Below are 16,672 nucleotides of genomic sequence, written 5' to 3' on the forward strand. Positions count from 1 at the left end.
GACAAATACAATACAACTCATAGAAAAGAGCAGTGACTAGCCTACAAGGAGCAAATGATATATTTTAACTAAACAGATACATCTCTATCTGCAACATGGGTAGCTAATAATGATTAATGTCTACGGCATAACAACACAATTAACTCTAGATGCCCGCCAGGGATTTTAACAAAATGGTAGACTCTCACGTTCGGGACTCTGCTGACCCCCTAATTATCACAGTCATGAGTTATACACCATTGGAAAGCTTATAGACCACAAATTCCAATGAGTTAATATTCGTTAAATTCCCGCCGTATTCGTAGAAAAAGAACAGACATAAAAAACATTAACAATATGAAAATATTGACTTTGCGGGGCCCTGGCAACCCTTGCAGTCACCATACGCTGACAAAATGATGCTAATGTGTAGGCCACATACTTGTGACAATAATATAACAAATAGTAGCCATCGCTGCCATTGCGTAATGAATTCGTTTTATGTAGGAAATACCGTATTTAAAAAAAAAATATGCGCAGAAAACATTCATTGAATTAGACATTCTCTCCCCTCCCCCACTATAGTACCACGTCCATATGCAAATCATTTTTGCTGTACACATCATGTATACGAACAAGAATTATGCTTCTAGACCACTTCAGTGAAATATATATCTTGTGTTATATGGGACCGTCCCGAAAATAAATGAAAATTAACCAAATTTGACCCCCTCTTCCTCTATAAACAACAAGTACATATACAGGTTACTATCATGTAGGGGACTACCTCATTGATTCACATACCAATTTTTATGGATATACCACAAAGGGGGGAGGAAACCCGCGAAAACCTGATGAAAAAAATGATGAAAAATTAAAAAACTAACTTCATCCTCCCTTTCTCGGCCGTACATACGTACCCCCTATATACATAAAATTCAACTGACGGCAAGCTTCATCCCTCAAAAATACTTTGGTACCAAATCATCTTTCTAGCTAAATTAGAGGCTGAGCTATTGATGTTTGTTGTAAAAATAAATGTAATTTACGTCAAAAAACTGAAAGTCCAAAAATTGGCTAACTTTGCCCTCTCTCTGCTACCCCATATAAGCAAGAAGTACAAATACACGATATTGCCATGTAGTGGCCTACTTCATTGCTTCACGAACAATTTTTATGAATCTATCCCCCAAGAGGGGGAATGGCCCCCAAAAAAACTGTTGAAAAAAACGCGATATTTACCCTCCTCCCTTATACATAAAGTGCACACCAGCAAAGCTGCATCCTTTAGGAATAAATTGGTACCAAAACCATCTCCCAGCCTTAATTTGAGGTTTAAGACTGAGCCATTGAGGTTTAAAGCCCTGACACAGCAGTTGCGTCAATGGGCGTTTAAAGATTAAGAATAAAAACGACCAGTAGAACGTAACACAAAGAAACTAAACTACACATTCCGTGAATGGAGATCGGGAAATTCCCGATTTCTTTCTCCGGAATTGAACATTTGGGTGGATCGAGATTAGGGAAGTTCCCGAAATTTGATCTAGATGGCAAGCAATACCTAAGAGTGTAAAAATTTAATATATATGCGTATTTAGATTATTGTTTTAAGCAAAAACATTTAAAAAAATTCTTTTTTGTGTTTAAAACAAAGTACTTTGTTTTAAACGTTTAAAACGTTTTAAACAAAAAACATGTTTTAAACATAAAAAACGTTTTTTTTGGTTTTTTTTTTAAAAAAAACATGTTTGTTTTCAACCCTGGTTCCAAAGGGATGGGGTGTTGGACCTAGGAACAAGGGTTGGAGGAAAGGTGAGGTATTCTACGAATACGTTGCTAATATGTTGTACAAAGAACGAAATGTTAAATTTCCAATCATTTATTTTGTTGAGGGACATACGATCCACATAAGGAACCAGTTGATTCAACTGTGCTATGAGTTATAAATTGCTTTGTATCCAAATGCAACTCGAATACTTTAAAAGGAAATGCTATAGCGTTTCGACCAATAAAGAAGGGGTGGAGAAAAGGGGTTCGGAATTGGAGGCATAACCATCCCGATGAAATTTGAATAAGCTGAATTTTGCCCCTCTTCTTAAACAAGTAGTGGATAAATATATTTTCCCATCAACTATTAAGAATGTCTTTCCTTATTTCGGCTAGTTTTCTTTTGACTATAATAGCACGGACTGTAGTAAATGCATTGGGAACACATCTACGTCCTCACCAACCTTTGTTCAACATTCTTGTGCGGAAACAAACGAAACTATTGTCTTAACAGCTGAACAGTTTCCAGAAATTGTAGGAGATGCTGTATTGCAATAGTTGGAAAGCACTAAAGTGGAGAAGGACTCGGAAAAGAAGCGTAGTGTGGAAATGTCAGCCCTATATTGTTTGTGGAAACATTTAAAATCATCTTCACACAGCAGTAACCCAGACTCATTTGGGAAAGGAATTAATCCAAATGTTCAACATTCTCTAGCAGAGAGCCTAGCCTGTCTGTGAATAAAACAGAAGAAACATCAGGTGCCGCCATATACGAACAAGAAACAGACGTACATACTCGTGATTAAAATAACTTCAACAATGTCAGATCATCATTATTTTCTGGGAGTGCAAATGTAGAGACTAGGGATGCACGCGAGACGAGACGAGACGAGAAATGGAAAAGTCTCGTCTCGTCTCGCAGCCTCAAATGTTAGTCTCGTCTCGCGTCTCGTCTCGTCTCGCAAATGTGAAGTCTCGTCTCGCGTCTCGCATAAAATTTTGAGTCTCATCTCGCGTCTCGCGCGATACCTTCTCGCATGGTCTAGCAGTCTCGCAATTTTTCTGGGTCGAATTTTGCAATGTGTTATTCTATGACTGTTAATGAATGATAATGTGATATTTTGTCCGAAGGCAGGTATTTGACCTAAAAGTCCCTTGGCAAGGTGAATCCATGGTGGTTTGCCATTGCTTTCCATGGGATGAATGTTCATAACATTCTAAGGAGACGGAACCTAGAGTTCAACATGGTATCCGAACTTGTATCCCCTCCGCTCCAAATGAAAAGAAAAGTTGTGCTGGAATTTGATTGCTGGACCATTAATTTTCGTCAAATTAATAGCATAATTTACAGTAAAACCAGGATAAATTGTTGCTGGATCCAACATTGCTTTCCAGCTTAGAGTTCTCCAGCAATATTTTCCAGTATGCCATGCGGGCACAATTTTGCCCGAAAAAAAGTCGCCAATGTAATTAGGATATAAAGAATATAACGTTTCCGTATATGTTTTTCTGAACTCATTGAACCAAACCCGGATCCTTTTACTATATCTATATGTATTTTTTTAATGCTAGCACGAGGCTAGCTACCTCTGAGAGGGCTACACCCTCTTTCAGGAGAGGATTTGACGGAAAAGTAGGATTTGGTTAAGGATGGCTGGTCTAAGTGAAGGTAATTTATTTATTTATTTACTTTATTAACTTTATTATATCATTTTGTAAGCCATTATGATCTTTGCGATCATAATCATTAGGATGTGAGGAGGAAATACTACACATATATATAACTTAACAAACACACAGAAATTACATAGTACAAAATGACAAAAAATGAATGATAGGAACAAATATACATATACATAATAATAGAAAATGGAAAATATTAAGATATCTGTATGGAGATGCAGGTATAGATCATGGGTGACAAATGGATATAGTGGCAGAGAAAGGACGTACGTAAGCTTCAATGATATTGTTAAATCGTGAGAAAAGGATGAGCGTGAAAGATGAGATGAGGTGCAAGCACAGGACAACACAAGGGAGATGTTAGGAAGACGAATGCATTCATCTTCTGCCTAGGGGCGAATATCTATGTTTTTTTTTTTTAGGTAAGGGATTAGGTTTGGGAGATTTCTTTAATTATCTATTTTGTTTATTTCAGTATACTTGGTTTCATATCAAACAAACTAACCCCAGCCATTAGAGGGTTACGCCCTCTCTTTGGCATAGGTTTTCATACATGTTGATGGTGCTAGTACAGGTACAATAGATGGTCTAAGTGCAATGCAAAATAACAATAGATTGAGAAAAGAAAAAACGACGTAAAATTAGTCTTGAAAATCAAAACAATACAATGTGGTGCAAGATATCATACTAATGGTGCAAATATACAAATATAGTTAAAGGATAAATGTAAATAGGTATATGATATATATATAAGCAGGTATGATAATGATATGAAGTGCAATTGACATCACAAACACATTGGGGAACATTAGTTGAGACACGTGAGCGTTAGATCTTCTGTCTCGGGGCGACTCGAGACTGATGTAAGACGTGATGATAGCCCAATGTTAGTGATGAGTGAGAAACATGTGCTAAAATGAAAAAATATGAGGTATATGATCTCTGATGACGTAAATATCAAATATTGCTCTCTCTGCGGCGCCCAAATTTGTTGTCTTAACATATAGCGTGGTGAGTATGGTGAGCGGTGAGTGCTGGTATCGATACGGAGCATCCGTAAGAGCATCAAGTCTTAAAGGTTTCCAGATAGAGTGGATGAGCATTTGTAATGCGTGACATGAATGTATCTTGTCCGGAGTGTGGCAAGATGGTCGAAAATGGCTGGAAAGTCGATGTGTTCGTAGGTCATGTAATTTGGATATGGCAAGCGAATCCGATATGCCAGGCGAATAACATGGCGTTCCATAACTGCTAACTTCTCGTAGAGTTTAGGTGAAGCGTGACACCAGGCAATGTGACCAAAAGTCAGAAGAGGCCGGAGAAAAACTTTGTATGTCTTTAGTAAGACATCCGCACTTAGTCCCCAAGTTGTGCCCGTAAGGCGGCGTAGAAGATTTAATCTAGTAGATGCTTTTTGCGCCAGTTTTTGAAAGTGAGGTTTCCAGGTGAGTTTGGTATCGAATACCACACCCAGATACGTAGCAGAGGCGCTTGGTCGAAGAAAATGCCCGTCAACTGATATAGTAAGATTAGTAGGATTTCGGCGTACTTTAGTTCTACGCTTAGGTGGAAGAAATACAAGAGCTTGCGTTTTCTCTGAATTGACAGTTAATTTCCACTTCCTGCACCAGATGAGAAAATTATCGAGTGCCAGTTGTAGGCTTCTACTGATCTGATATATAGTTTTCCCAAGCGATAAGAATGCTGTGTCGTCAGCATATTGGAAAACATAGACATTAGGCGGTGGTTGAGGCATATCTGAGGCATATAAGATATATAATAATGGACTAAGTGTAGATCCCTGAGGTACGCCTGTGTGCGGAAAAATAGGTCTAGATAGGACATTTCCTATTGAAACATACGCTATTCGATTACTTAAAAAAGAGTAAATGAGACGAATGTAGCAAGTTGGTAAACGGAGTGATTGTAGTTTCCGCAGCAAGCCATAGTGCCATACTTTATCAAAAGCTTTTTCTAGGTCCATAAGGACTAAACATGATGGAAAGGCTTTATTGTATTGATTGGTGAGAACTGTCGTGAGACGTAGCAGTTGATCGCTAATAGAAAAGGCAGGCCTAAAACCTGCTTGATGTGTTGTAACAGATCATGTTCTTTAAGATGAATATGTAGTCTGTTGACAAGAATCTTTTCAAATAGCTTACTGAAGACAGAAGTTAACTGAATGGGCCTGTAAGAAATAACATCATGAATGGGCTTGTGCGGTTTATGAAACATGCAGACTTTTGAGACTTTCCAATGTAACGGATAATATCCAGTGCTGAGAATGAAATTATAAATAGAAATTAATAAAGAAATAAAGAGAGGCGGGGATTCTTTTAACATCCTATAAGAGATGCCATCTATTCCTGGAGCTGTGTTTCGTTTTCCTCGGAGAGCGCAATGTAATTCGGGAGCAGTAATTGGTCTGGTAAGAGGATGATTTAAGTCGATTTGATGTGTTACAGAGGGTTGTAGAGCAGGTACACTGGAAATATCAACACGTTCGCTCTGGCATGGAGACTCAGTTGGAGTGAATACTGCTTGTAGTTGATCTGCAAAAGCATTTGCTTTGTCTGTGTCTGAAAGTAGTGGAACACTATTGAGATGGAGCGGATATGATGTAACAGTATTCTTTCCCGTTAATTGATGGAATTTCTTCCAGTAGCGGGTAGGATGTGCTTCGTCTCTCAACTTATTGCAAGCACTAATCCAATGTCTCCGTTTATATGCAATGAGATAATGCAATGAGATTTTTCACTGCTCGTTGAAAATTGTCTATAGCAATGAAGATGTGCCTCGTTTCCAGTACGATAGTATTCACGAATGTGCTGCCGTGCACGTTTACAATGGCCAGATAGTGAGGCGGTAACTTTGGTTTAGAAGGACAGATTTTGTCCATAGGAATAGATGCTTCAGCATTAGAGGTTAAGGTATCTGAGTCGTGAGATAGTGTTATACAATTCAGATTCAGTAGTTGGTGCTGCAAGATCAGTAATATCTTTTTCAATGGTTGTCCTATACGTATTCCAATCTGCTTTATCGTAACGTTTCACGGTATGGAACACCGGAGTGTTGTTGCAGTAACGGCCTTTATTGATCGTTAGTTTTACTGGGCAGTGGTCGCTGCCTATTGTGTCAAGTACCTGGATATTACAATCGCCGACCAGATTAAGTAACGTAATTACAACATCTGGCGTTGTTTGACTGCTTGGTCTGGTATGACTAGGTAAGTCATGGATATGTAAATGTAGTTGTTGCGTTACGTAGTCGATAAATTGCTGTCTTTCTCGGTCGTTGCGACTGTGAATATTGATATCAGTCATAATGATGATATTCCGAAAATTCTGGGCAATGTAATTGAAAAAATCAAATGGTATTTGGTGTCTCGGCCGGATATAGATTGTAGCAACGTTGATAACAATGGATGGATAGCAAACGGACAACAGAAGATGTTCTGGATGATTGCCAAAAGCCTGTGGATGATATTGTCGGAATGGTAATTTTGGTGAAAAACCTACTGCAACTCCACCTTGAGCTCTGGCGGCTGGTTTCATGTAATCATGTCGGTGAAGGTGATAACCCTTGATGCGAGCTGTGACATTAGGTTTGAGTGCAGTTTCATTCAGAGCAAAAATATCAATTTGTTCTTCCAGTAAAAGATGTTCTAACAGAAGTTTGTGTTGCTGGAAAGATCGAATATTAATAAACAACAAATTCATAATTAGAATCAGAAGAGACATGGCTTTAAACGACGGTTTCAAGAGGCGCAATTTGAAAGTGAGCATACTGTCTTGAATATGTACCATGGATATTGATGTTAAAGAAAGATTTTGCAGTGGCAGTTATGGTACGAAGTATATGATCGCGTTGAAATGGCAGCACGTTCTGAAGCACTATAGTGAAGTAACGTAGAAAATCTTCGATACTGAGTGGATGCAGAATAGATTGAGCTGGAGGTGTAGTTTTATCAGGACTTCGAATGGGTGCAGTAAACTCCGGACGAGTGGGTTCTGCCGGGGGCTTTGCCTTGCAGCGATAGCTGTATGTGGGGTGCATTTCACCACATGTGGAACATTTTGGAGGTTGTTGTTGATTTTGGCACAACCTGGTTTCATGTTGGTTTCCACAATATCCGCATCGCGGTTGATTTGGACAGTTGTTTGTGAAATGCGAGTTGTAGGTCTGACATCTCTCGCACCGAAGAGGCATTGGCCCAGGAGTTTTTGAAGGCTCTACCCTATGAGTTTTCTTATAAATAGGTGCACCGTGTGCCAGAAGATGATCGATGGCCTGTTGGTTTTGGGACAAAACACGAATCATATATGTTGGCCCATTATTGTTTTTAATGCGTATGCATTTTGTCAATGTTAATGCCCTCTTGAAGAAGCTCTTCGCGTACTTCGTCGTCCGTAAACTCTGGAAGAACACCACGAATAACAACAGGCAACATTGGCAATTTCTTGGGTGGTGGTGGTTGTTTAGGCCTAGAATCAGACTTTTTTGTTAATTTTGCGTTTTTCCCGAAGATTTCATAAGATGCCTTGTTGCGTAAATAGGTTCCAAAATTTGGATCTTTTGATTTTATAATGTATCCATTTCTAGTTTGGACTATTTGTTCTACATTCGCACGTGGAACGTATTTAATGATCTGGAGAAAGATCATCTTTGGATGTGTGTACTTCGGGTCAAAGTCAGTTAGGAGAAAATTGTAAACGGGATCTGGAGTCATATTGAGAGGTTCGGATAACGATTCTGACGGTGGCGATCCAGTGTCCATAGGTTGGACGTTAGAAGATTGTGATCCCCCGCGAAATCTCTTTGCAGACTGGACTGACTCAGTGGATGGATGTCTCTCTTTAGACGTGCTCGCGACTGATTGACTTCCCCAGGAAAAGTGTCGAGTGCGACTGGTAGTTCCAGTGGATGTAGTTTGAACACGCGAAGTGTTTGAATTTGTAGAAAGAAAAGCTGGTAGTCCTGTATGTCGACCGAGAACCGATTGTCCATTAGTATTGCCAGAGTCCGCCATCGCAATGAAGTATCCTAGGGCCGAAGCCCAAATGAATGTGAAAAGTAATGAAAAAATGATGAATGAGATTCAAAAAGCAAGTTTGCCCTTCGAAAGTGAATACTTCCGTCAACCCTCTAAGTGTTGTATGTGTGCTGTGCTCACAAATGCGTATGCAACACTTGGTCCTAGCTAGCACATTAACAGACACAAGAGAGGTTAGGCTCCTTGGTTCAGTACAAATCTATATGTAAATTTCATCGTCTTTATTTAACCGGATTTCAACCTTGCCTTTGCCTGCTTCTAGTCCGAGGAATGCTCTAACGTCACAATATCCAAAATTGACATGGATTGAGCTTTGAAAGGTTCGAAGGGTAGGGAAAATCTGAACCACTTGCTAGACGTGGAGATTGAGAGATTACTATAGACATTGATGGTGATGGTGATCGATTCAAGATTTGAATTTCCATTGTCAGTTTCAGGTTGTAATCCATCAGCTGAACTACCATTTGAATTAATTTTTCTCTTTTTTTCTTCAACAATGGCACTGCTTTAGCCCACGTGCTGTCTTCTTTTCTTTTTCTTATGAGAAACTGATCTATTTCAAACAATAAAACAACACTAAACAGAAACAGGACATGAAATACTTCATATTAATGTTATATTCACAGTAACACACATAAACACAGCTGTCTCAATAACGTTACTATTGGAGAAAACACGCTGCAAAATATGTCCTTTCGAAAACAATGGCGCACTTGCGCACAGCCCAGTTGAGAAAGTTCAACAATACATTAGAAAGAACACGCAAAGAGACCTACCTTACCCGCACATGAAGAAAAAGGTCTTTTTAGGCAGGGTTTGAGTTATATTTCCGAAGCTAAACAATGTAGTAAGTCTTCAATCGATTGTCCAGGTTGGCACAATAATGGTGGTATTTTTACAAGAAGCCGATACAGCAAGAGTCGGTAGGCCTATATTAAATTTAAAAAATCATTCCACATTTTCTCTTTTTTTTTTTTTTTTGTAATACTATAAGTGTAGAGGAAGAGGAATCTTTTTAGATACTTGTAGCTACCGCTTTCTTGGAAGACTAAAGATAAAATCTCAAGGCAGAAATATTTTAAACTGAGCATGAAATTTTTGATAAGTACTAAGTCAAATTCGAAATATTTTTGCCTTGGAACCAAGTTGTATACGTATCTTTCACAAAACGGTAGCTGTTCAAAATGAAAAGACACATTAAGAATTGCGTACTTTCAATTAGAATCTACTATTTTCATAAAGATACTAGCTCACACACACAAATAATTATAACGTGAGTGATAGGCTATATGGTGTTCATTGGATCAAACACTCCAAACAATAAAGATTCACCTTACACTAGAGAAATAGTTATGCTTCATTTTTCATTATCATTTAACTATAAAACAAATGCCGGAGAGATATACTAATCTCGGATACAAATGTGTGGTGTTGGGATGTATAACTCGTTGAGATATGATGCTTTACTTTCTAAATTTTCAATACTTCCGCGTACTCCTAAAAAATGTAATAAAGATATAACATCCATTTAAAATAATATTCAATTATAACTCAACAATCTTCACAAAATTTGCAATCGATCACTGAGAATGGCATCTTTCCAGAGCTTGTTTCCGAGATATCATTGTTAAAAGAATTTGCCACAAACATATAAACTTTTCTTGACTACAAACATATAAACGTGGCATTTTAATATATAGATATTTCAAAATTTTCTTTTCGCTGCAAATGAATGTGTGCACGTTTTATGGTAGTTTTCGACGTAGCTAATACAGTGTCGCTACTTTCTGTACTTCATTTATATACTCTGGTAATTGTTACAGAATTTTCTTCAATGAAACTAATTCCTTTCAATTCAATTAATTGACAATCGACGATCCCATTCCAATATTTCATCATTTTTGCCGAGATATTTGGGGAAGAATTCCTGCTATACAATATTCTGAGGGGGACAATCCCCCTCCTAGAAAATTTTCTGGGGGGACGCGTCCCCCTCATCCCCCTGGCTGGCACGCCCATGCCTGATAGTATTATATTTCGGCATATAATGTAAAACTATGTAGTCATTTAAACATTTGAGTTGCAGATTACTAACAGTGCTAATCACTACGAACAAGTGCAAATTACTGTATTTGCAGTGACAATCACTATAATTTTATACTTGTGTTCACTATAAGCTCTACAAACATTTTCTGCTTCTGAAATACGTAAAAAAAATACTCATTTTCCGTAATCAATATGTATTAATGTATATTTAGAGAAAACATCAAAATAATATATTTAAAAAGATAAAAGATGTAGACATTTATATTTTAAAAAATCCTTAAAGTGCCAATCACTGTATGGTTTACCCTACCTTGAACATGGTTGTGATTGTCTAAGGCAAGGTGACCAGATGTCCCGTTTTAGCCGGGACAGTCCCTTTTTTCAACCGTTGACCCGTTTTTTTCTGATTCTCAAACGGTACGCCTAAATGTCCCGTTTCTAAGCAAAAATGACCCAGGTGTCCCGTAATTATTATTCAAAATATAAATGGTCAATGCAAATTCTACACTTTTCCGTACCAACACTCATTGGGAAGGTTCAGTCGTGTATGGAACTTCTGAATGTTCAAATGGGAATTCAGTGTTCTGTGGTTTAAGTGGGAATTGAATGGGAATTCTGAGTGTTCAAGTGGTTAGAAGCATTGTTGGGTAGTGCTTAAATTAGAAACACTATGTTATCTCTCTTACTTGTGTATTTTGTAAATTGAAAACACTACTGAGTTCCAAAATGCAATCTGAAAGTCAGATATTTACTCCCCCCCATGCCGATTCGTATGCATCCCGTTTTTGCAAGTAAAAATTCTGGTCACCTTGGTCTAAGGGTCCAGAAGAAACTAATTGTAAAAGCATAATTTTAGAAAATAAAGCATAAAGCATAACTTAAAATGTATAAAACAATTCTTGGAAAATTCTATTAGAACTATTCTTGGAAATTTATGTTTAATTTCAAGTTTAAGATACTGTATTAATATTTTTTGAAACCAATATTTACAATGCAAAATCTTTGAGAACATAATGCAACAATGAAAAACTTATTTTTATTTCTGTAAACTTTTCGGTGTAATCCTTTGAAGTGGAGAAAAATAAAATGGAAAAGAAAAAAGAAAAACTTTCAGCCAACAATGAATAAACAATAGTTTTCTTCTAACTTGTAAGACGAGTGTATGTAAGTGAAAAGAGCACTTCAGACACTTTTGAATATTGCTATTTGTAATTGTAATAATAACAATAGGACTTACTACTTGACACTCGAGACACAACCTGTTCGTTTTAAGAGGTGCTGACTAATGAAAAAACTGAATGTAGCTATGTATGCGTAATCATCACGGCCAAATGGCAGAACCAAATGAAGTGACTTTGGGCATATAGCTAGGCCCCAATCTTGACTCTTTATTAAAAACTAACTCTATATTAACTCTTTATTAAAAATAAATGGATTGTGTCCTAGCACTTTTTAAAATTATCTTTTAATGGGGGGAGATCTGTTTCGATATATGGGAAATCTGTAGTGGGTTGATGTGTAAAAATAACAGTGTTCTACAAAAAAATAAAAAAAGTTCTCTTTCAGGGTAACAAAGTAGTGATCCTGAAAGGATTTTCACTCCTGAATACAAATCTGATTTTAGTTTTTCTGCATCAGGGATAGTTTTGGAGTCATCAGCACGTAATATTTGTGTTTGTAAAGCATTACTGTATGCGAAAAAGCTGCCGACCGTACATAATGGTTTACTTTTTTCTTTTGTACTGAGTGTCTCTCTTGTCTCTAATGATACACCAGCAATAGTCTGCCAGCATGGTGGGCATCCACTTCCCTTCATAGCCTTTTCAATTGTGGATATATCTTTATGAAATCTTTCTCCGTGTTCATCGGAAATGTCACAGCAATTACTGGGGAAGTAACCCAGATGTGAGTCCATGATATGCACCTTCAAGGACATTTTGCACCCTAAATCCTGATAAGCTGCAAGCATTTCATCCACCATCTCCTTGTATTTAGGGTCCCATCTTCTCCCAAGGAAGTTTTGGGTTACTTTCGTAAAAGTCATCCATGCGCGCCTTTCTTTCTCTGTGAGACATGCCTCAAAACCTCTACCTTTCTGCAGTTCTTGTATCTGCGAATCTACAAACACGCCCTCTCTTATTTTTGCAGCTGACAGTCGAGAAAATATATCAGCAAGATATGCAAAAGCTGGCCCATTGGGATCCATTGCCTTCACAAGCTGTTTAATAAGTCCAAGTTTTATATGTAGGGGTGAAACAAGAACATTTCTAGGATCTACAAGGCTGTCCCGTTTCACAATCTTTTCACTAACTGTCCAATTGCGTTTAGGCCACTCCTTTTTTCACATAGTAGGAAGTAGGAAGTTCTTTCCCGACTATCCCATTCACACAAAAAAGCATGCATACTTCGTGAAACCTTGTTGCATCCCTAATAATAATGCTATTACCTTGAAGTCACAACACAACTTCCACTTATGTTCACTGTACTTAATTAAGGTCAATATCTTTCTGAAAATTTCATCTCTCTCTTTGGTAAAAGTGGCATATGCAGCAATACAGCTTTTAAGCTATTCTTCGAAGCATCCAAAAATAATCTCCATCCACCAGGTTCGTATGTTATGTGCAAAGCTGTCATTAATCCATGAACATCATTGCAGAATGTCACGGAACTATCACTGGGAAAATAAGACACAAAAGCACGTTCTCTGTTCCTGAAGGTTATGTTGGTTGTTTCGTGAAGAAGGTTATATTCCTGTAACCTGGAGCCTAACAATTCTGCTTTCTGTTTACTGAGTCCTAAGTCTCGCACTAAATCATTTAAATCATCCTGTTGTAATACACGTGGCGCGGGCGTACTCGTGCCTTGAAACGGGGATCCCTTCTGTTTTCTGCAGAAGATGTAAGTTCTGTAGTGCTAATTTCTTCATTATCACTCATCTCTTCTGTATCTGTGGGCCTTGAAGGAACTGGTAAAGCTTCAGAATGTGCCACAGGTCGTCTTGCTGACGGCAGATTCGGATAAACAATATGTTTCTTTGATTTGCTGTTCGTAAATCCCTGAATTTTGGTTAAGCAGAAATAACATTCTGTCAAATGGTCCCTTGGTTCCCTCCAAGCCACCGGTACAGCAAATAATGAAACATTTTTTCTTTGCCACCACTTAATTAATTTACAATAACATGTAGCACAGCACATATCAGGTGACCACTTCTTATCAAAATCACCAGCTCCGACACCAAAATACTGCTTATATATGCTCTCTTGATGATGGGTGTGATTTTCTTCCTGTTCCTCACGAAGGTGAACTCGCCACAAGCATAACAGAAGTTGTTAGCTGCGTACTTACAACCACGATTGCGAGGCATTTTTTTTTTACTTAACTTAAACACAAACAAAATGAATCCACAGCATTCAGTTTACATACAGTAAGTAGTACTAACGCCCGATAAAATACCAGATTCACACGCTCAGTTTAACTCACAAACTACTCCCAACATCACATTGCAACAACAAAACAAGTATTTCAAGTTTCTCCAACCTCTGGAAAATGACAGCTCTCAATGCTGCAAGGTCTTACTTTCCAAATTGGTTTTTGTCACCATATACTGTGTTTGGCATGTATATGAATATATGTAGTGCATGAATGCTTGAATTACTCGTAAACTATCCCTTACGGATCAAATCGGATGTCTCATTTGAACTTCCATATCACATTCCTTCCATAGTACAAAATTTCATTTCAGAAATACAACCCTTGTAAAACAGTGAAATCGAAAACAATCGATATTAGTTGAGAAATAAATTGAGAAACAAAATCTACAGTGCTTCGCATTTTTTATCCATTGCTTTCTATTATAATAGTTGCTGAAGCTTAGGCTGCGTTTACTTTGGAGGCACGCTTGGCCAAGTAAAATGGAAGCGCACGTTTGCGCAAGCTTGTTCCGATGGGGGTGTGTTTATAGTACAGGCCAGCAACAGCAACTGATCGCGCTCCCTTTTCATCAGTCAAGATGGAGTTATCCGACAGTGAAGACGAAATATTGCTTGAAAGTCACAGTCACTTGAAAGAGCCCAACTTTGAAGGAGCACACTTGCCTGTAAAAACAAATTGTTTTGTTTCCCGATGGCGGCGGGGCAAGCTTGTGCAAGCGCACCCTTGCGAGTGGCGAGGAGTGTAATCGGTTCCGTCAAATCACCACCTGTTTCAAACGCCCTTATAAAAATTTTGTTTGTATGGGCAAGCTTGCGCAAGCGTGCGCTTCCATTTTACTTGGCTAAGCGTGCCTCCAAAGTAAACGCAGCCTTATGTTTATTGTATGGAGCGTTCAGAACACAAGCCAATCAAACCACAAAATTGTGAGAAAAATAGACACAAAATTTGTACTGTAAGCTTAATTTCACGGAAATTTAAAGTTTAGGGTATAATTCATTATACTGAAAATCTTACACTACTTCTCTCTTCCCTTTGCGTTGGCCTATTTTACCTTGATTTGAGACTCAAATGTCATCTTATTTTTCACTGAAAAGTATCTGTAATTAAACAAGGAAATAATTATATATGATAATTGAAATTCGTCGTATGAAAAACACTTTACCATTTTATATGTAACAGTTAGGTCTATCCGTATTGTAACGAAGCAGTGTTTGAACGATTGACCGTAGAAACTGAAACTTCGATAAGTAATAATTTCACAGCCTTAGGGCTCTATTTTATTACAAGTGTAAACTCATTAAATTCGATGGAGAGGAGGGCGTTTATCATTTATCAGATTAGATGACAATGGGCTTTGGTGGTTGATGGGTCAGAGTGGGTCACGAAGGGTGATGGCTGATATTGATCCGCAGCCACTTTTCATTGACCCACGCTATCTCTTCGATTCTTCGCGTCTAAATGTATAATTAAGAGAAATTATTGTACGAGGGTCACTACGAAAGTTTTGAGATACGCATTGTTGTGGCACAGTATTTGAATTCCAACAATTGCGTTCGGTAGTGGTATCCAGAGCGAAGAAGCGAAGCAAGTTTCAACTCGCCTCGCTTATCGGCGTGGCCGTATAGCCTTCACTTGTTTCTTGATGTGAGCAGTATTCGGCTGTCTAGAATGGAGCTCGAAACGGAACATTTTCGGGCAATGATCCTTTACGATTTCAAAAGTGGTTTGAACGAGACACAAAGCCTTGACCGTTTGCAAGGGGCATTTGGGGACCTTGCTCCTTCCCGTGCCACAATTTTTCGGTGGTTTGGTGAATTCAGAAGAGGCCGGACATCGCTTAAAGATGAAGAGAGAGCTGGACGTCCGGCAACAGCTGTGTCAGATGAAAACATTGCCGCTGTGGAACAAATGATTCGAGAAAATCCTCGAACAACTTTCAAGGACATTGAATCTACACTGAACATTGGATCGCCAGCAGTAACAAAAATTCTTCATGATCATCTTCGGCTCAGGAAGGTTTCATCTCGGTGAATGCCTCAACACTTTGACTGAACAGCAGAAGCGCATGCGTGTGGAATGGTGTGAAGAAATGCTTGCAAGATTTGATGGAGGCAATTCTCGATGCGTCTCTAACATTGTTACTGGTGATGAGACTTGGATCTATCAATTTGACCCTGAAAATAAACGCCAGTCTACAGTTTGGATCTTTCCAGACGAAAATCCACCCACGAAAGTGAAGCGACCGCGAAGTGTGAAGAAGAAGATGGTCGCAACTTTCTTCTCCAAATCTGGCCATGTTGCAACTGTTCCACTTGAAGAACAAAGGACTGTTACTGCTCAGTGGTACACCACTGTTTGCCTAACAAAAGTGTTCCAGAAGCTTCGGGAACGGCGTCCAAGAACAGGTTTGCATGGGATCCTGCTTCATCATGACAACGCGTCCGCACACACGGCCAACATCACAATTCAGTTTTTAGAATCTACGGAGGTCAAACTTATGACTCATCCGCCTTATAGCCCTGACCTGGCTCCGTGTGATTTTTTTCCGTTCCCCAGGATCAAAGATCGTATGCGTGGGAAGAGATCTTGTGCCCTGAAGAAGTTGTAGTGGCGTACGAGAATGAACTTTCAACACTTGAAGAAAAAGACTGGCAACACTGCTTCCAAAAGTGGTTTTCGAGGATGCAAAAGTGTGTACAGTGTAATGGTGAA

The 16,672-nt window shown here is 38.6% G+C and overlaps 1 protein-coding gene across 1 annotated transcript in view; it reads left to right on the forward strand.

Moving 5' to 3' along the window:
• Positions 1–14,537: 14,537 nt before the first annotated feature.
• Positions 14,538–16,672, forward strand: part of LOC145672637 (sucrase-isomaltase, intestinal-like) — a 127,937-nt gene continuing 125,802 nt past the window's right edge. The window contains exon 1 of the mRNA XM_081741798.1: positions 14,538–14,624. Coding sequence (XP_081597924.1) covers positions 14,538–14,624 — 87 coding nt within the window. The remainder of the gene's footprint in view (positions 14,625–16,672) is intronic.

The sequence above is a fragment of the Thermobia domestica genome, chromosome 16 (genome assembly GCF_964235325.1).
Source record: "Thermobia domestica chromosome 16, izTheDome1.hap1.1, whole genome shotgun sequence".
Taxonomy (NCBI): domain Eukaryota; kingdom Metazoa; phylum Arthropoda; class Insecta; order Zygentoma; family Lepismatidae; genus Thermobia; species Thermobia domestica.